An 18,227-nucleotide genomic window follows, 5' to 3' on the forward strand; every position below is an offset into this window, starting at 1 on the left:
TAGTAGCAGTTGCAGCTGTACTTGCAGAACCTGTCGTAGTTGCTGCTACCGTTGTGGTGAGAGGGGCTGTAGTTGTGGTGAGAGCATATGTGGTGGCAGTGGTTGTTGTAGTGATTATTGCAGTTGAGGTGACTGGGACTGTTGTTGTGGGGGCTGTCGTTGTGCTGTCAGCTGCAGTTGTGGTGGCAGTGGCTGACGTAGTTGCTGCTACAGTTGTGGTGAGAGGGATTTTAGTAGTGGTGGGAGCATTTGTGGTCGTGGTGGCAGCTTTAGTTGTGGTGCCAGCAGGAGTTCTCAAAGTGGTAAATGGAGTTGATATGTTGGCAGATGCTGTTGTGGTAGCGGCTGCAGTTGAGGTGGCTGGGGATGTCGTAGTTGTGGCTACAGCTGTGGTGAGAGGGGCTGTAGTAGTGGTGGTAGCAGTTGTGGTGGCTGGGACTGTTGTGGTGGCAGCTGCAGTTGTAGTGTCAGCTGCAGTTGTGGTGGCCGCGGTTGTTGTAGTGTGGGCTGCTAGTGTGGTGACAGGGGAAGTTGTAGTAGCAGCTGCAGTTGGAGTGGCAGCCTCTGTCGTAGGAGCAGCTGCAGTTGGTTTGGCATTGGCTGTTGTAGTGTGGGCTGCAGTTGTGGTGACAGGGGAAGTTGTAGTAGCAGCTGCAGTTGTAGTTGCAGAACCTGTCATTGATGCGGCTGCAATTTTGGTGGCAGTGGCTGTTGTAGTGTGGGTTGCAATTGTGCTGACAGGGGACGTGTTGGTGTGGGCTGCTTTTGTAGTAGCAGTTGCAGTTTTGTTAGCTAGGGATGTCGTAGTTTCTGTTACAGTTGTGGTGAGAGGGGCTGCAGTTGTGGTGGGAGAATTTGTGGTGGCAGTGGCTGTTGTGGTGTGGGCTGCAGTTGTAGTGACAGGGGAAGTTGTAGTAGCAGCTGCAGTTGCAGTTGCAGCCTCTGTCGTAGGAGCGGCTGCAGTTGGTTTGGCAGAAGCTGTTGTAATGTGGGCTGCAGTTGTGGTTAAAGGGGAAGCTGTAGTGGCAACTGCTGTTGTAGTACCAGCTGCAGTTGTGGTGCCATTGGCTGTTGTAGTGTGGCCTGCAGTTGTGGTTACAGGGGAAGTTGTAGTGGCAACTGCTGTTGTAGTACCAGCTGCAGTTGTGGTGGCATTGGCTGTTGTAGTGTGGGCTGCAGTTGTGGTGACATTCGAAGTTGGAGTAGCAGTTGCAGTTGTAGTTGCAGAACCTGTCGTAGATGCGGCTGCAATTGTGGTGGCAGCTGCAGTTGTAGTGTGGGTTGCAGTTGTGGTGACAGGGGACGTGGTGGTGTCGGCTGCTGTTGTAGTAGCAGTTGCACTTTTGGTGGCTAGGGATGTCGTAGTTGCTGCTACAGATGTGGTGAAAGGGGCTGGAGTTGTGGTGGGAGCATTTGTGGTGGCAGTGGCTGTTGTAGTGGTTATTGCAGTTGAGGTGACTGGGACTGTTGTGGTGGCGACTGTAGTTGTGCTGTCAGCTGCAACTGTGGTGGCAGTGGCGTACGTAGTTGCGGCTACAGTTGTGGTGAGAGGGATTTTAGTAGTTGTGGGAGCATTTGTGGTGGTGGTGGCGGCTGCAGTTGTGGTGCCAGCGGGAGTTCTCGAAGTTGTGGTGGCTGGGGATGTCGTAGTTGCGGCTACAGTTGTGGTGATAGGGGCTGTAGTAGTGGTGGTAGCAGTTGTGGTGTCAGTGGCTGTTGTATTGGTGATTGCAGTTGGGGTGGCTGGGACTGTTGTGGCAGCGGCTGTTGTGGTGTCAGCTGCAGTTGTGGTGGCAGCGGCTGTTGTGGTGTGGGCTGCAGTTGTAGTTACAGGGGAATTTGTAGTAGCAGCTGTAGTTGAAGTGGCAGCCTCTGTCGTAGGAGCGGCTGCAGTTGTGGTGACATTGGCTGTTGTAGTGTGGGCTGCAGTTGTGGTTACAGGGGAAGTTGTAGTGGCAACTGCTGTTGTAGTAGCAGCTGCAGTTGTGGTGGCATTGGCTGTTGTAGTGTGGGCTGCAGTTGTGGTTACAAGGAATGTTGTAGTGGCAACTGCTGTTGTCGTACCAGCTGCAGTTGTGGTGGCATTGGCTGTTGTAGTGTGTGCTGCAGTTGTGGTGACATTCGAAGTTGTAGTATCAGTTGCAGTTGTAGTTACAGAACCTGTCGTAGATGTGGCTGCAATTGTGGTGGCAGCGGCTCTTGTAGTGTGGGTTGCAGTTGTGGTGACAGGGGACGTGGTGGTGTCGGCTGCTTTTGTAGCAACAGTTGCAGTTTTGGTGGCTGGGGATGTCGTAGTTGCGGCTATAGTTGTGGTGAGAGGGGCTGTAGTAGTGGTGGTCGCAGTTGTGGTGTAAGTGGCTGTTGTATTGGTGATTGCAGTTGTCGTGGCTGGGACTGTTGTGGTGGCGGCTGCAGTTGTGGTGTGGGCTAGATTTGTGGTGACAGGGGAAGTTGTAGTTGCAGCCCTTATCGTAGGAGTGGCTGCAGTTACAGGGGAAGTTGTATTGGCAACTGCTTGTGTAGTACCAGCTGCAGTTGTGGTGGCATTGGCTGTTGTAGTGTGGGCTGCAGTTGTGGTTACAGGGGAAGTTGTAGTGGCAACTGCTGCTGTCGTACCAGCTGCAGTTATGGTGGCAGCGGCTGTTGTAGTGTGGGCTGCAGTTGTGGTGACATTCGAAGTTGTAGTAGCAGTTGCAGCTGTACTTGCAGAACCTGTCGTAGTTGCTGCTACAGTTGTGGTGAGAGGGGCTGTAGTTGTGGTGAGAGCATTTGTGGTGGCAGTGGTTGTTGTAGTGGTTATTGCAGTTGAGGTGACTGGGACTGTTGTGGTGGGGGCTGTCGTTGTGCTGTCAGCTGCAGTTGTGGTGGCAGTGGCTGACGTAGTTGCTGCTAGAGTTGTGGTGAGAGGGATTTTAGTAGTGGTGGGAGCATTTGAGGTCATGGTGGCAGCTTTAGTTGTGGTGCCAGCAGGAGTTCTCAAAGTGGTAAATGGAGTTGATATGTTGGCAGATGCATTTGTGGTAGCGGCTGCAGTTGTGGTGGCTGGGGATGTCGTAGTTGTGGCTACAGCTGTGGTGAGAGGGGCTGTAGTAGTGGTGGTAGCAGTTGTGGTGGCAGTGGCTGTTGTATTGGTGATTGCAGTTGTCGTGGCTGGGACTGTTGTGGTGGCGGCTGCAGTTGTGGTGTGGGCTAGATTTGTGGTGACAGGGGAAGTTGTAGTTGCAGCCCTTATCGTAGGAGTGGCTGCAGTTACAGGGGAAGTTGTATTGGCAACTGCTTGTGTAGTACCAGCTGCAGTTGTGGTGGCATTGGCTGTTGTAGTGTGGTCTGCAGTTGTGGTTACAGGGGAAGTTGTAGTGGCAACTGCTGCTGTCGTACCAGCTGCAGTTATGGTGGCAGCGGCTGTTGTAGTGTGGGCTGCAGTTGTGGTGACATTCGAAGTTGTAGTAGCAGTTGCAGCTGTACTTGCAGAACCTGTCGTAGTTGCTGCTACAGTTGTGGTGAGAGGGGCTGTAGTTGTGGTGAGAGCATTTGTGGTGGCAGTGGTTGTTGTAGTGGTTATTGCAGTTGAGGTGACTGGGACTGTTGTGGTGGGGGCTGTCGTTGTGCTGTCAGCTGCAGTTGTGGTGGCAGTGGCTGACGTAGTTGCTGCTAGAGTTGTGGTGAGAGGGATTTTAGTAGTGGTGGGAGCATTTGAGGTCATGGTGGCAGCTTTAGTTGTGGTGCCAGCAGGAGTTCTCAAAGTGGTAAATGGAGTTGATATGTTGGCAGATGCTGTTGTGGTAGCGGCTGCAGTTGTGGTGGCTGGGGATGTCGTAGTTGTGGCTACAGCTGTGGTGAGAGGGGCTGTAGTAGTGGTGGTAGCAGTTGTGGTGGCAGTGGCTGTTGTATTGGTGATTGCAGTTGTGGTGGCTGGGACTGTTGTGGTGGCAGCTGCAGTTGTAGTGTCAGCTGCAGTTGTGGTGGCCGCGGTTGTTGTAGTGTGGGCTGCTAGTGTGGTGACAGGGGAAGTTGTAGTAGCAGCTGCAGTTGGAGTGGCAGCCTCTGTCGTAGGAGCAGCTGCAGTTGGTTTGGCATTGGCTGTTGTAGTGTGGGCTGCAGTTGTGGTGACAGGGGAAGTTGTAGTGGCAACTGCTGTTGTAGTTCCAGCTTCAGTTGTGGTTGCATTGGCTGTTGTAATGTGGGCTGCAGTTGTGGTTACAGGGGAAGTTGTAGTGGCAACTCCTGTTGTAGTACCAGATGCAGTTGTGGTGGCATTGGCTGTTGTTGTGTGGGCTGCAGTTGGGGTTACAGGGGAAGTTGTATTGGCAACTGCTGTTGTAGTACCAGCTGCAGTTATGGTGGCTGTGGCTGACGTAGATGCGGATACAGTTGTGGTGAGAGGGATTTTAGTAGTGGTGGGAGCATTTGTGGTGGTGGTGGCGGCTGCAGTTGTGGTGCCAGCGAGAGTTCTGGATGTGGTAAATGGAGTTGATGTGTTGGCAGAGGCTGTTGTGGTAGCGTCTGCAGTTGTGGTGGCTGGGGATGTCGTAGTTGCGGCTACAGTTGTGGTGAGAGGGGCTGTAGTAGTGGTGGTAGCAGTTGTGGTGGCAGTGGCTGTTGTATTGGTGATTGCAGATGTGGTGGCTGCAGTTGTGGTGTCAGCTGCAGTTGTGTTGGCAGCGGCTGTTGTGGTGTGGGCTGCATTTGTAGTTACACGGGAAGTTGTCGTTTCAGCTGCAGTTGTAGAGGCAGCCTCTGTCGTAGGAGCGGCTGCAGTTGTGGTGGCATTGGCTGTTGTAGTGAGGGCTGCAGTTGTGGTTACAGGGGAAGTTGTAGTGGCAACTGCTGTAGTCGTACCATCTGCAGTTGTGGTGGCATTGGCTGTTGTAGTGTGGGCTGCAGTTGTGGTTACTGGGGAAGTTGTAGTGGCAACTGCTGCTGTAGTACCAGCTGCAGTTGTGTGGGCATTGGCTGTTTTAGTGTGGGCTGCAGTTGTGGTTACAGGGGAAGTTGTAGTGGCAACTGCTGTAGTCGTACCATCTGCAGTTGTGGTGGCATTGGCTGTTGTAGTGTGGGCTGCAGTTGTGGTTACTGGGGAAGTTGTAGTGGCAACTGCTGTTGTAGTAACAGCTGCAGTTGTGGTGGCATTTGTTGTTGTCGTGTGGGCTGCAGTTGTGGTGACATTCGAAGTTGTAGTAGCAGTTGCAGCTGTAGTGGCAGAACCTGTCGTAGATGCGGCTGCAATCGATGTGGCAGTGGCAGTTGTAGTGTGGCTTGCAATTGTGGTGACAGGGAATGTGGTGGTGTCGGCTGCATTTGTAGTAGCGGCTGCAGTTGTGGTGGCTGGGGATGTCGTAGTTGCTGCTACAGTTGTGGTGAGAGGGGCTATAGTTGTGGTGGGAGCATTTGTGGTGGCAGTGGCTGTTTTTGTGGTTATTGCAGTTGTGGTGACTGGGACTGTCATGGTGGCGGCTGTAGTTGTGCTGTCAGCTGCAGTTGTGGTGGCAGTGGCTGACGTAGTTGCGGCTACAGTTGTGGTGAGAGGGATTTTAGTAGTGGTGGTAGCAGTTGTGGTGTCAGTGGCAGTTGTATTGGGGATTGCAGTTGTGGTGGCTGGGACTGTTGTGGTGGCGGCTGCAGTTGTGGTGCCAGCGGGAGTTCTCGAAGTGGTAAATGGAGTTGATTTGTTGGCAGATGCTGTTGTAATAGTGGCTGCAGTTGTGGTTGCTCGGGATGTCGTAGTTGCGGCTACAGTTGTCGTGAGAGGGGTTGTAGTATTGGTGATTGCAGTTGTTGTGGCTAGGACTGTTGTGGTGGCGGCTGCAGTTGTGGTGTCAGCTGCAGTTGTGTTGGCAGCGGCTGTTGTAGTGTGGGCAGCAGTCGTGGTGACAGGGGACCTGGTGATATCGGCTGCTTCTGTGGAAGCAGTTGCAGTTTTGGTGGCTGGGACTGTTGTGGTGACAGCTGCAGTTGTGGCTAGAGGGATTTTAGTAGTGGTGGGAGGATTTGTGGTGGTGGTGGCGGCTGTAGTTGTGGTTCCAGCGGGAGTTCTCGAATTGGTAAATGGAGTTGATGTGTTGGCAGATGATGTTGTGGAAGCGGCTGCAGTTGTCGTGGCTGGGGATGTCGAAGTTGCAGCTACAGTTGTAGTGAGAGGGGCTGTAGTAGTGGTGGTAGCAGTTGTGGTAGCAGTGGCTGTTGTATTGGTGATTGCAGTTGTGGTGGCTGGGACTGTTGTGGTGGCGGCTGCAGTTGTGGTGTCAGCTGCAGTTGTGGTGGCAGCAGCTGTTGTGGTGTGGGCTGCAGTTGTGGTGACAGGGGAAGTTGTAGTAGCAGCTGCAGTTGTAGTTGCAGAACCTGTCATTGATGCGGCTGCAATTTTGGTGGCAGTGGCTGTTGTAGTGTGGGTTGCAATTGTGGTGACAGGGGACGTGTTTGTGTGGGCTGCTTTTGTAGTTGCAGTTGCAGTTTTGTTAGCTAGGGATGTCGTAGTTTCTGTTACAGTTGTGGTGAGAGGGGCTGCAGTTGTGGTGGGAGAATTTGTGGTGGCAGTGGCTGTTGTGGTGTGTGCTGCAGTTGTAGTGACAGGGGAAGTTGTAGTAGCAGCTGCTGTTGCAGTGGCAGCCTCTGTCGTAGGAGCGGCTGCAGTTGGTTTGGCAGAAGCTGTTGTAATGTGGGCTGCAGTTGTGGTTAAAGGGGAAGTTGTAGTGGCAACTGCTGTTGTAGTACCAGCTGCAGTTGTGGTGCCATTGGCTGTTGTAGTGTGGCCTGCAGTTGTGGTTACAGGGGAAGTTGTAGTGGCAACTGCTGTTGTAGTACCAGCTGCAGTTGTGGTGGCATTGGCTGTTCTAGTGTGGGCTGCAGTTGTTGTGACATTCGAAGTTGGAGTAGCAGTTGCAGTTGTAGTTGCAGAACCTGTCGTAGATGCGGCTGCAATTGTGGTGGCAGCAGCTGTTGTAGTGTGGGTTGCAATTGTGGTGACAGGGGACGTGGTGGTGTCGGCTGCTGTTGTAGTAGCAGTTGCACTTTTGGTGGCTAGGGATGTCGTAGTTGCTGCTAGAGCTGTGGTGAAAGGGGCTGGAGTTGTGGTGGGAGCATTTGTGGTGGCAGTGGCTGTTGTAGTGGTTATTGCAGTTTTTGTGACTGGGACTGTTGTGGTGGCGACTGTAGTTGTGCTGTCAGCTGCAACTGTGGTGGCAGTGGCAGACGTAGTTGCGGCTACAGTTGTGGTGAGAGAGATTTTAGTAGTGGTGGGAGCATTTGTGGTGGTGGTGGCGGCTGCAGTTGTGGTGCCAGCGGGAGTTCTCGAAGTTGTGGTGGCTGGGGATGTCGTTGTTGCGGCTACAGTTGTGGTGAGAGGGGCTGTAGTAGTGGTGGTAGCAGTTGTGGTGTAAGTGGCTGTTGTATTGGTGATTGCAGTTGTCGTGGCTGGGACTGTTGTTGTGGCGGCTGCAGTTGTGGTGTCAGCTGCAGTTGTGGTGGCAGTGGCTGACGTAGTTGCGGCTACAGTTGTGGTGAGAGGGATTTTAGTAGTGGTGGTAGCAGTTGTGGTGTCAGTGGCAGTTGTATTGGTGATTGCAGTTGTGGTGGCTGGGACTGTTGTGGTGGCGGCTGCAGTTGTGGTGTCAGCTGCAGTTGTGTTGGCAGCGGCTGTTGTAGTGTGGGCTGCAGTTTTGGTGACAGGGGATGTTGTAGTAGCAGCTGCAGTTGTAGTGTGGGCTGCAGTTGTGGTGAAAGGGGTTGTTGTAGTAGCAGCTGCCGTTGTAGTGGCAGCCTTTGTCGTAGGAGCGGCAGCAGTTGTGGTGACATTGGCTGTTGTAGTGTGGGCTGCAGTTGTGGTTACAGGGGACGTTGTAGTGGCAACTGCTGTTGTAGTACCAGCTGCAGTTGTGGTGGCATTGGCTGTTGTAGTGTGGGCTGCAGTTGTGGTGACATTCGAAGTTGGAGTAGCAGTTGCAGTTGTAGTTGCAGAACCTGTCGTAGATGCGGCTGCAATTGTGGTGGCAGCAGCTGTTGTAGTGTGGGTTGCAGTTGTGGTGACAGGGGACGTGGTGGTGTCGGCTGCTGTTGTAGTAGCAGTTGCACTTTTGGTGGCTAGGGATGTCGTAGTTGCTGCTAGAGCTGTGGTGAAAGGGGCTGGAGTTGTGGTGGGAGCATTTGTGGTGGCAGTGGCTGTTGTAGTGGTTATTGCAGTTTTTGTGACTGGGACTGTTGTGGTGGCGACTGTAGTTGTGCTGTCAGCTGCAACTGTGGTGGCAGTGGCGGACGTAGTTGCGGCTACAGTTGTGGTGAGAGAGATTTTAGTAGTTGTGGGAGCATTTGTGGTGGTGGTGGCGGCTGCAGTTGTGGTGCCAGCGGGAGTTCTCGAAGTTGTGGTGGCTGGGGATGTCGTTGTTGCGGCTACAGTTGTGGTGAGAGGGGCTGTAGTAGTGGTGGTAGCAGTTGTGGTGTAAGTGGCTGTTGTATTGGTGATTGCAGTTGTCGTGGCTGGGACTGTTGTGGTGGCGGCTGCAGTTGTGGTGTCAGCTGCAGTTGTGGTGGCAGTGGCTGACGTAGTTGCGGCTACAGTTGTGGTGAGAGGGATTTTAGTAGTGGTGGTAGCAGTTGTGGTGTCAGTGGCAGTTGTATTGGTGATTGCAGTTGTGGTGGCTGGGACTGTTGTGGTGGCGGCTGCAGTTGTGGTGTCAGCTGCAGTTGTGTTGGCAGCGGCTGTTGTAGTGTGGGCTGCAGTTGTGGTGACAGGGGATGTTGTAGTAGCAGCTGCAGTTGTAGTGTGGGCTGCAGATGTGGTGAAAGGGGTTGTTGTAGTAGCAGCTGCCGTTGTAGTGGCAGCCTTTGTCGTAGGAGCGGCAGCAGTTGTGGTGACATTGGCTGTTGTAGTGTGGGCTGCAGTTGTGGTTACAGGGGACGTTGTAGTGGCAACTGCTGTTGTAGTACCAGCTGCATTTGTGGTGGTATTGGCTGTTGATGTGTGGGCTGCAGTTGTGGTTACAGGGGAAGTTGTAGTGGCAACTGCTGTTGTAATACCAGCTGCAGTTGCGGTGGCATTGGCTGTTGTAGTATGGGCTACAGTTGTAGTTACAGGGGAAGTTGTAGTAGCAGCAGCAGTTGTAGTGTGGTCTGCAGTTGTGTTGACAGGGGATGTTGTAGTAGCAGCTGCAGTTGTAGTGGCAGCCGTTGTCGTAGGAGCGGCAGCAGTTGTGGTGACATTGGCTGTTGTTGTGTGGGCTGCAGTTGTGGTTACAGGGGAAGTTGTAGTGGCAACTGCTGTTGTAGTACCAGCTGCAGTTGTGGTGGCATTGGCTGTTGTAGTGTGTGCTGCAGTTGTGGTGACATTCGAAGTTGTAGTATCAGTTGCAGTTGTAGTTACAGAACCTGTCGGAGATGCGGCTGCAATTGTGGTGGCAGCAGCTGTTGTAGTATGGGTTGCAGTTGTGGTGACAGAGGACGTGGTGGTGTCGGCTGCTTTTGTAGCAACAGTTGCAGTTTTGGTGGCTAGGGATGTCGTAGTTGCTGCTACAGTTGTGGTGAGAGGGGCTGTAGTTGTGGTGGGAGCATTTGTGGTGGCAGCGGTTGTCGTAGTGGGTATTGCAGTTTTCGTGACTGGGACTGTTGTGGTGGGGGCTGTAGTTGTGCTGTCAGCTGCAGTTGTGGTGGCAGTGGCTGACGTAGTTGCGGCTACAGTTGTGGTGAGAGGGATTTCAGTAGTGGTGGGAGCATTTGTGGTGGTGGTGGCAGCTGCAGTTGTGGTGCCAGCAGGAGATCTCGAAGTCGTAAATGGAGTTGATGTGTTGGCAGATGCTGTTGTGGTTGCGGTTGCAGTTGTGGTGGCTGGGGATGTCGTAGTTGCGGTTACAGTTGTGGTGAGAGGGGCTGTAGTAGTGGTGGTAGCAGTTGATGTGTCAGTGGCAGTTGTATTGGTTATTGCAGTTGTGGTGACTAGGACTGTTGTGGTGGGGGCTGTAGTTGTGCTGTCAGCTGCAGTTATGGTGGCAGTGGCTGACGAAGTTGCGGCTACAGTTGTGGTGAAAGGGATTTTAGTAGTGGTGGGAGCATTTGTGGTGGTGGTGGCAGCTTTAGTTGTGGTGCCAGCGGGACTTCTCGAAGTGGTAAATGGAGTTGATGAGATGGCAGATGCTATTGTATTAGCGGCTGCAGTTGTGGTGGCTGGGGATGTCGTAGTTGCGGCTACAGTTGTGGTGAGAGGGGCTGTAGTAGTGGTGGGAGCATTTGTGGTGGTGGTGGCAGCTGCAGTTGTGGTGTCAGCGGGAGTTCTCGAAGTGGTAAATGGAGTTGATGTGTTGGCAGATGCTGTTTTTGTTGCGGTTGCAGTTGTGGTGGCTGGGGATGTCGTAGTTGCGGTTACAGTTGTGGTGAGAGGGGCTGTAGTAGTGGTGGTAGCAGTTGTGGTGTCAGTGGCAGTTGTATTGGTTATTGCAGTTTTCGTGAATGGGACTGTTGTGGTGGGGGCTGCAGTTGTGGTGTCAGCTGCAGTTGTGTTGGCAGCGGCTGTTGTAGTGTGGGCTGCAGTTGTGGTGACGGGATATGTTGTAGTAGCAGCTGCAGTTGTAGTGGCAGCCTTTGTCGTAGGAGCGGCAGCAGTTGTGGTGGCATTGGCTGTTGTAGTGTGGGCTGCAGTTGTGGTTACAGGGGAAGTTGTAGTGGCAACTGCTGTTGTAGTACGAGCTGCAGTTGTGGTGGCATTGGCTGTTGTAGTGTCGGCTGCAGTTGTGGTGACATTCGAAGTTGTAGTTTCAGTTGCAGGTGTAGTTGCAGAACCTGTCGTAGATGCGGCTGCAATTGTGGTGGCAGCGGCTGTTGTAGTGTGGGTTGCAGTTGTGTTGACAGGGGACGTGTTGGTGTCGGCTGCTATTGTAGTAGCAGTTGCAGTTTTGGTGGCTAGGGATGTCGTAGTTGCTGCTACAGTCGTGGTGAGAGGGGCTGTAGTTGTGGTGGGAGCATTTGTGGTGGGAGTGGTTGTCGTAGTGGTTATTGCAGTTGTGGTGACTGGGACTGTCATGGTGGGGGCTGTAGTTGTGCTGTCAGCTGCAGTTGTGGTGGCAGTGGCTGACGTAGTTGCGGCTACAGTTGTGGTGAGAGGGATTTTAGTAGAGGTGGGAGCATTTGTGGTGGTGGTGGCAGCTTTAGTTGTGGTGTTAGCGGGAGTTCTCGAAGTGGTAAATGGAGTTGATGTGTTGGCAGATGCTGCTGTGGTAGCGGCTGCAGTTGTGGTGGCTGGGGATGTCGTAGTTGCGGCTACAGTTGTGGTGAGAGGGGCTGTAGTAGTAGTGATAGCAGTTGTGGTGTAAGTGGCTGTTGTATTGGTGATTGCAGTTGTCGTGGCTGGGACTGTTGTGGTGGCTGCTGTAGTTGTGGTGTCAGCTGCAGTTGTGGTGGCAGCGGCTGTTGTGGTGTGGGCTGCAGTTGTAGTTACAGGGGAAGTTGTAGTGGCAACTGCTGCTGTAGTAACAGCTGCAGTTGTGGTGACATTCGAAGTTGTAGTAGCAGTTGCATTTGTAGTTGCAGAACCTGTCGTAGATGCGGCTGCAATTGTGGTGGCAGCGGCTGTTGTAGTGTGGGTTGCAGTTGTGGTGACAGGGGACGTGGTGGTGTCGGCTGCTTTTGTAGTAGCAGTTGCAGTTTTGGTGGCTAGTGATGTCGTAGTTGCTGCTACAGTTGTGGTGAGAGGGATTTTAGTAGTGGTGGGAGCATTTGTGGTGGTGGTGGTGGCTGCAGTTGTGATGCCAGCGGGAGTTCTCGAAGTTGTGATGGCTGGGGATGTCGTAGTTGCGGCTACAGTTGTGGTGAGAGGGGCTGTAGTAGTGGTGGTAGCAGTTGTGGTGTCAGTTGCTGTTGTATTGGTGATTGCAGTTGGGGTGGCTGGGACTGTTGTTGCAGCGGCTGTTGTGGTGTCAGCTGAAGTTGTGGTGACAGCGACTGTTGTGGTGTGGGCTGCAGTTGTAGTTACAGGGGAAGTTCTAGTAGCAGCTGTAGTTGAAGTGGCAGCCTCTGTCGTAGGAGCGGCTGCAGATGTGGTGACATTGGCTGTTGTAGTGTGGGCTGCAGTTGTGGTTACAAGGGAAGTTGTCGTGGCAACTGCTGTTGTCGTACCAGCTGCAGTTGTGGTGTCATTGGCTGTTGTAGTGTGTGCTGCAGTTGTGGTGACATTCGAAGTTGTAGTATCAGTTCCAGTTGTAGTTGCAGAACCTGTAGTAGATGCGGCTGCAATTGTGGTGGCAGCGGCTGTTGTAGTGTGTGTTGCAGTTGTGGTGACAGGGGACGTGGTGGTGTCGGCTGCTTTTGTAGCAACAGTTGCAGTTTTGGTGGCTAGGGATGTCGTAGTTGCGGCTACAGTTGTGGTGAGAGGGGCTTTAGTAGTGGTGGTAGCAGTTGTGGTGTAAGTGGCAGTTGTATTGGAAATTGCAGTTGTCGTGGCTGGGACTGTTGTGGTGGCGGCTGCAGTTGTGGTGTCAGCTGCAGTTGTGGTGGCAGTGGCTGACGTAGTTGCGGCTACAGTTGTGGTGAGAGGGATTTTAGTAGTGGTGGGAGCATTTGTGGTGGTGGTGGCGGCTGCAGTTGTGATGCCAGCGGGAGTTCTCGAAGTTGTGGTGGCTGGGGATGTCGTAGTTGCGGCTACAGTTGTGATGAGAGGGGCTGTAGTAGTGGTGGTAGCAGTTGTGGTGTCAGTGGCTGTTGTATTGGTGATTGCAGTTGGGGTGGCTGGGACTGTTGTGGCAGCGGCTGTTGTGGTGTCAGCTGCAGTTGTGGTGGCAGCGGCTGTTGTGGTGTGGGCTGCAGTTGTAGTTACAGGGGAAGTTGTAGTAGCAGCTGTAGTTGAAGTGGCACCCTCTGTTGTAGTAGCAGCTGCAGTTGTGGTGGCATTGGCTGTTGTAGTGTAGGCTGCAGTTGTGGTTACAAGGGAAGTTGTAGTGGCAACTGCTGTTGTCGTACCAGCTGTAGTTGTGGTGGCATTGGCTGTTGTAGTGTGGGCTGAAGTTGTGGTTAAAACGGAAGTTGTCGTGGGAACTGCTGTTGTCGTACCAGCTGCAGTTGTGGTGTCATTGGCTGTTGTAGTGTGTGCTGCAGTTGTGGTGACATTCGAAGTTGTAGTATCAGTTGCAGTTGTAGTTGCAGAACCTGTCGTAGATGCGGCTGCAATTATGGTGGCAGCGGCTGTTGTAGTGTGGGTTGCAGTTGTGGTGACAGGGGATGTGGTGGGGTCGGCTGCTTTTGTAGCAACAGTTGCAGTTTTGGTGGCTGGGGATGTCGTAGTTGCGGCTACAGTTGTGGTGAGAGGGGCTGTAGTAGTGGTGGTAGCAGTTGTGGTGTAAGTGGCTGTTGTATTGGTGATTGCAGTTGTCGTGGCTGGGACTGTTGTGGTGGCGGCTGCAGTTGTGGTGTCAGCTGCAGTTGTGGTGGCAGTGGCTGACGTAGTAGCGGCTACAGTTGTGGTGAGAGGAATTTTAGTAGTGGTGGGAGCATTTGTGGTGGTGGTGGTGGCTGCAGTTGTGGTGCCAGCGGGAGTTCTCGAAGTGGTAAATGGAGTTGATGTGTTGGCAGAAGCTGTTGTGGAAGCGGCTGCAGTTGTGGTAGCTGGGGATGTCGTAGTTGCGGCTACAGTTGTGGTGAGAGGGGCTGTAGTATTGGTAGTAGCAGTTGTGGTGTCAGTGGCTGTTGTATTGGTGATTGCAGTTGGGGTGGCTGGGACTGTTGTGGCAGCGGCTGTTGTGGTGTCAGCTGCAGTTGTGGTGGCAGCGACTGTTGTGGTGTGGGCTGCAGTTGTAGTTACAGGGGAAGTTCTAGTAGCAGCTGTAGTTGAAGTGGCAGCCTCTGTCGTAGGAGCGGCTGCAGATGTAGTGACATTGGCTGTTGTAGTGTGGGCTGCAGTTGTGGTTACAAGGGAAGTTGTAGTGGCAACTGCTGTTGTAGCAGCAGCTGCAGTTGTGGTGGCATTGGCTGTTGAAGTGTGGGCTGCAGTTGTGGTTACAAGGGAAGTTGTCGTGGCAACTGCTGTTGTCGTACCAGCTGCAGTTGTGGTGTCATTGGCTGTTGTAGTGTGTGCTGCAGTTGTGGTGACATTCGAAGTTGTAGTATCAGTTGCAGTTGTACTTGCAGAACCTGTCGTAGATGCGGCTGATATTGTGGTGGCAGCGGCTGTTGTAGTGTGGGTTGCAGTTGTGGTGACAGGGAACGTGGTGGTGTCGGCTGCTTTTGTAGCAACAGTTGCAGTTTTGGTGGCTGGGGATGTCATAGTTGCGGCTACAGTTGTGGTGAGTGGGGCTGTAGTAGTGGTGGTAGCAGTTGTGGTGTAAGTGGCAGATGTATTGGTAATTGCAGTTGTCGTGGCTGGGACTGTTGTGGTGGCGGCTGCAGTTGTGGTGTCAGCTGCAGTTGTGGTGGCAGTGGCTGACGTAGTTGCGGCTACAGTTGTGGTGAGAGGGATTTTAGTAGTGGTGGGAGCATTTGTGGTGGTGGTGGCGGCTGCAGTTGTGGTGCCAGCGGGAGTTCTCGAAGTGGTAAATGGAGTTGATGTGTTGGCAGATGCTGTTGTGGAAGCGGCTGCAGTTGTGGTGGCTGGGGATGTCGTAGTTGCGGCTACAGTTGTAGTGAGAGGGGCTGTAGTAGTGGTGGTAGCAGTTGTGGTGTCAGTGGCTGTTGTATTGGTGATTGCAGTTGGGGTGGCTGGGACTGTTGTGACAGCGGCTGTTGTGGTGTCAGCTGCAGTTGTGGTGGCAGCGGCTGTTGTGGTGTGGGCTGCAGTTGTAGTTACAGGGGAAGTTGTAGTAGCAGCTGTAGTTGAAGTGGCACCCTCTGTTGTAGTAGCAGCTGCAGTTGTGGTGGCATTGGCTGTTGTAGTGTAGGCTGCAGTTGTGGTTACAAGGGAAGTTGTAGTGGCAACTGCTGTTGTCGTACCAGCTGTAGTTGTGGTGGCATTGGCTGTTGTAGTGTATGCTGCAGTTGTGGTGACATTCGAAGTTGTAGTATCAGTTGCAGTTGTACTTGCAGAACCTGTCGTAGATGCGGCTGCAATTGTGGTGGCAGCGGCTGTTGTAGTGTGGGTTGCAGTTGTGGTGACAGGGAACGTGGTGGTGTCGGCTGCTTTTGTAGCAACAGTTGCAGTTTTGGTGGCTGGGGATGTCGTAGTTGCGGCTACAGTTGTGGTGAGAGGGGCTGTAGTAGTGGTGGTAGCAGTTGTGGTGTAAGTGGCTGTTGTATTGGTGATTGCAGTTGTTGTGGCTGGGACTGTTGTGGTGGCGGCTGCAGTTGTGGTGTCAGCTGCAGTTGTGGTGGCAGTGGCTGACGTAGTTGCGGAAACAGTTGTGGTGAGAGGGATTTTAGTAGTGGTGGGAGAATTTGTGGTGGTGGTGGCGGCTGCAGTTGTGGTGCCAGCGGGAGTTCTCGAAGTGGTAAATGGAGTTGATGTGTTTGCAGATGCTGTTGTGGAAGCGGCTGCAGTTGTGGTGGCTGGGGATGTCGTAGTTGCGGCTACAGTTGTAGTGAGAGGGGCTGTAGTAGTGGTGGTAGCAGTTGTGGTGTCAGTGGCTGTTGTATTGGTGATTGCAGTTGGGGTGGCTGGGACTGTTGTGACAGCGGCTGTTGTGGTGTCAGCTGCAGTTGTGGTGGCAGCGGCTGTTGTGGTGTGGGCTGCAGTTGTAGTTACAGGGGAAGTTGTAGTAGCAGCTGTAGTTGAAGTGGCACCCTCTTTTGTAGTAGCAGCTGCAGTTGTGGTGGCATTGGCTGTTGTAGTGTAGGCTGCAGTTGTGGTTACAAGGGAAGTTGTAGTGGCAACTGCTGTTGTCGTACCAGCTGTAGTTGTGGTGGCATTGGCTGTTGTAGTGTATGCTGCAGTTGTGGTGACATTCAAAGTTGTAGTATCAGTTGCAGTTGTACTTGCAGAACCTGTCGTAGATGCGGCTGCAATTGTGGTGGCAGCGGCTGTTGTAGTGTGGGTTGCAGTTGTGGTGACAGGGGACGTGGTGGTGTCGGCTGCTTTTGTAGCAACAGTTGCAGTTTTGGTGGCTGGGGATGTCATAGTTGCGGCTACAGTTGTGGTGAGTGGGGCTGTAGTAGTGGTGGTAGCAGTTGTGGTGTAAGTGGCAGTTGTATTGGTGATTGCAGTTGTCGTGGCTGGGACTGTTGTGGTGGCGGCTGCAGTTGTGGTGTCAGCTGCAGTTGTGGTGGCAGTGGCTGACGTAGTTGCGGCTACAGTTGTGGTGAGAGGGATTTTAGTAGTGGTGGGAGCATTTGTGGTGGTGGTGGCGGCTGCAGTTGTGGTGCCAGCGGGAGTTCTCGAAGTGGTAAATGGAGTTGATGGGTTGGCAGATGCTGTTGTGGAAGCGGCTGCAGTTGTGGTGGCTGGGGATGTCGTAGTTGCGGCTACAGTTGTAGTGAGAGGGGCTGTAGTAGTGGTGGTAGCAGTTGTGGTGTCAGTGGCTGTTGTATTGGTGATTGCAGTTGGGGTGGCTGGGACTGTTGTGACAGCGGCTGTTGTGGTGTCAGCTGCAGTTGTGGTGGCAGCGGCTGTTGTGGTGTGGGCTGCAGTTGTAGTTACAGGGGAAGTTGTAGTAGCAGCTGTAGTTGAAGTGGCACCCTCTGTTGTAGTAGCAGCTGCAGTTGTGGTGGCATTGGCTGTTGTAGTGTAGGCTGCAGTTGTGGTTACAAGGGAAGTTGTAGTGGCAACTGCTGTTGTCGTACCAGCTGTAGTTGTGGTGGCATTGGCTGTTGTAGTGTATGCTGCAGTTGTGGTAACATTCGAAGTTGTAGTATCAGTTGCAGTTGTACTTGCAGAACCTGTCGTAGATGCGGCTGCAATTGTGGTGGCAGCGGCTGTTGTAGTGTGGGTTGCAGTTGTGGTGACGGAACGTGGTGGTGTCGGCTGCTTTTGTAGCAACAGTTGCAGTTTTGGTGGCTGGGGATGTCGTAGTTGCGGCTACAGTTGTGGTGAGAGGGGCTGTAGTAGTGGTGGTAGCAGTTGTGGTGTAAGTGGCTGTTGTATTGGTGATTGCAGTTGTCGTGGCTGGGACTGTTGTGGTGGCGGCTGCAGTTGTGGTGTCAGCTGCAGTTGTGGTGGCAGTGGCTGACGTAGTTGCGGAAACAGTTGTGGTGAGAGGGATTTTAGTAGTGGTGGGAGAATTTGTGGTGGTGGTGGCGGCTGCAGTTGTGGTGCCAGCGGGAGTTCTCGAAGTGGTAAATGGAGTTGATGTGTTGGCAGATGCTGTTGTGGAAGCGGCTGCAGTTGTGGTGGCTGGGGATGTCGTAGTTGCGGCTACAGTTGTAGTGAGAGGGGCTGTAGTAGTGGTGGTAGCAGTTGTGGTGTCAGTGGCTGTTGTATTGGTGATTGCAGTTGGGGTGGCTGGGACTGTTGTGACAGCGGCTGTTGTGGTGTCAGCTGCAGTTGTGGTGGCAGCGGCTGTTGTGGTGGCAGTGGCTGACGTAGTTGCGGCTACAGTTGTGGTGAGAGGGATTTTAGTAGTGGTGGGAGCATTTGTGGTGGTGCCAGCGGGAGTTCTCGAAGTAGTAAATGGAGTTGATGTGTTGGCAGATGCTGTTGTGGAAGCGGCTGCAGTTGTGGTGGCTGGGGATGTCGTAGTTGCGGCTACAGTTGTGGTGAGAGGGGCTGTAGTAGTGGTGGTAGCAGTTGTGGTGTAAGTGGCTGTTGTATTGGTGATTGCAGTTGTCGTGGCTGGGACTGTTGTGGTGGCGGCTGCAGTTGTGGTGTCAGCTGCAGTTGTGGTGGCAGTGGCTGACGTAGTTGCGGCTACAGTTGTGGTGAGAGGGATTTTAGTAGTGGTGGGAGCATTTGTGGTGGTGGTGGCGGCTGCAGTTGTGATGCCAGCGGGAGTTCTCGAAGTTGTGGTGGCTGGGGATGTCGTAGTTGCGGCTACAGTTGTGGTGAGAGGGGCTGTAGTAGTGGTGGTAGCAGTTGTGGTGTCAGTGGCTGTTGTATTGGTGATTGCAGTTGGGGTGGCTGGGACTGTTGTGGCAGCGGCTGTTGTGGTGTCAGCTGCAGTTGTGGTGGCAGCGGCTGTTGTGGTGTGGGCTGCAGTTGTAGTTACAGGGGAAGTTGTAGTAGCAGCTGTAGTTGAAGTGGCACCCTCTGTTGTAGTAGCAGCTGCAGATGTGGTGACATTGGCTGTTGTAGTGTGGGCTGCAGTTGTGGTTACAAGGGAAGTTGTAGTGGCAACTGCTGTTGTAGCAGCAGCTGCAGTTGTGGTGGCATTGGCTGTTGTGGTGTGGGCTGAAGT

At 53.3% G+C, this 18,227-nt stretch overlaps 1 protein-coding gene across 1 annotated transcript; it reads right to left on the reverse strand.

The window, feature by feature from the left end:
• Positions 1-6,830: 6,830 nt before the first annotated feature.
• LOC115176120 (mucin-5AC-like) lies at positions 6,831-16,167 on the reverse strand. The gene is made up of 14 exons (XM_029735954.1): positions 15,464-16,167; positions 14,458-15,154; positions 14,096-14,349; positions 12,779-13,282; positions 11,417-12,292; positions 10,757-11,021; positions 10,657-10,704; positions 9,785-9,816; positions 9,266-9,661; positions 9,119-9,210; positions 8,747-9,033; positions 7,940-8,259; positions 7,490-7,561; positions 6,831-7,157 (listed from the first exon to the last, which is right to left on the reverse strand). Exons 1-14 carry the CDS (start codon positions 16,013-16,015, stop codon positions 6,831-6,833), a joined length of 4,722 nt encoding a protein of 1,573 aa, XP_029591814.1. The 5' UTR covers positions 16,016-16,167.
• Between the last annotated feature and the right edge of the window lie 2,060 nt (positions 16,168-18,227).

This window comes from Salmo trutta, chromosome 36, assembly GCF_901001165.1.
Source record: "Salmo trutta chromosome 36, fSalTru1.1, whole genome shotgun sequence".
NCBI classification, from domain to species: domain Eukaryota; kingdom Metazoa; phylum Chordata; class Actinopteri; order Salmoniformes; family Salmonidae; genus Salmo; species Salmo trutta.

Coding starts and splice junctions, on each gene's coding strand:
- LOC115176120 (XM_029735954.1), bottom strand. CDS start 16,015: ATGACATCCCCAGCCACCAAAACTGCAACTGTTGCTACAAAAGCAGCC. Junction 10,705..10,756: donor CCGCATCTACGACAGGTTCT/GCAACTACACCT, acceptor CCACAACTGCAG/CCGACACTACAACAGCCAAT. Junction 7,158..7,489: donor AAATCCCTCTCACCACAACT/GTAGCCGCAACT, acceptor TGCAGCTGACAG/CACAACTACAGTCGCCACCA.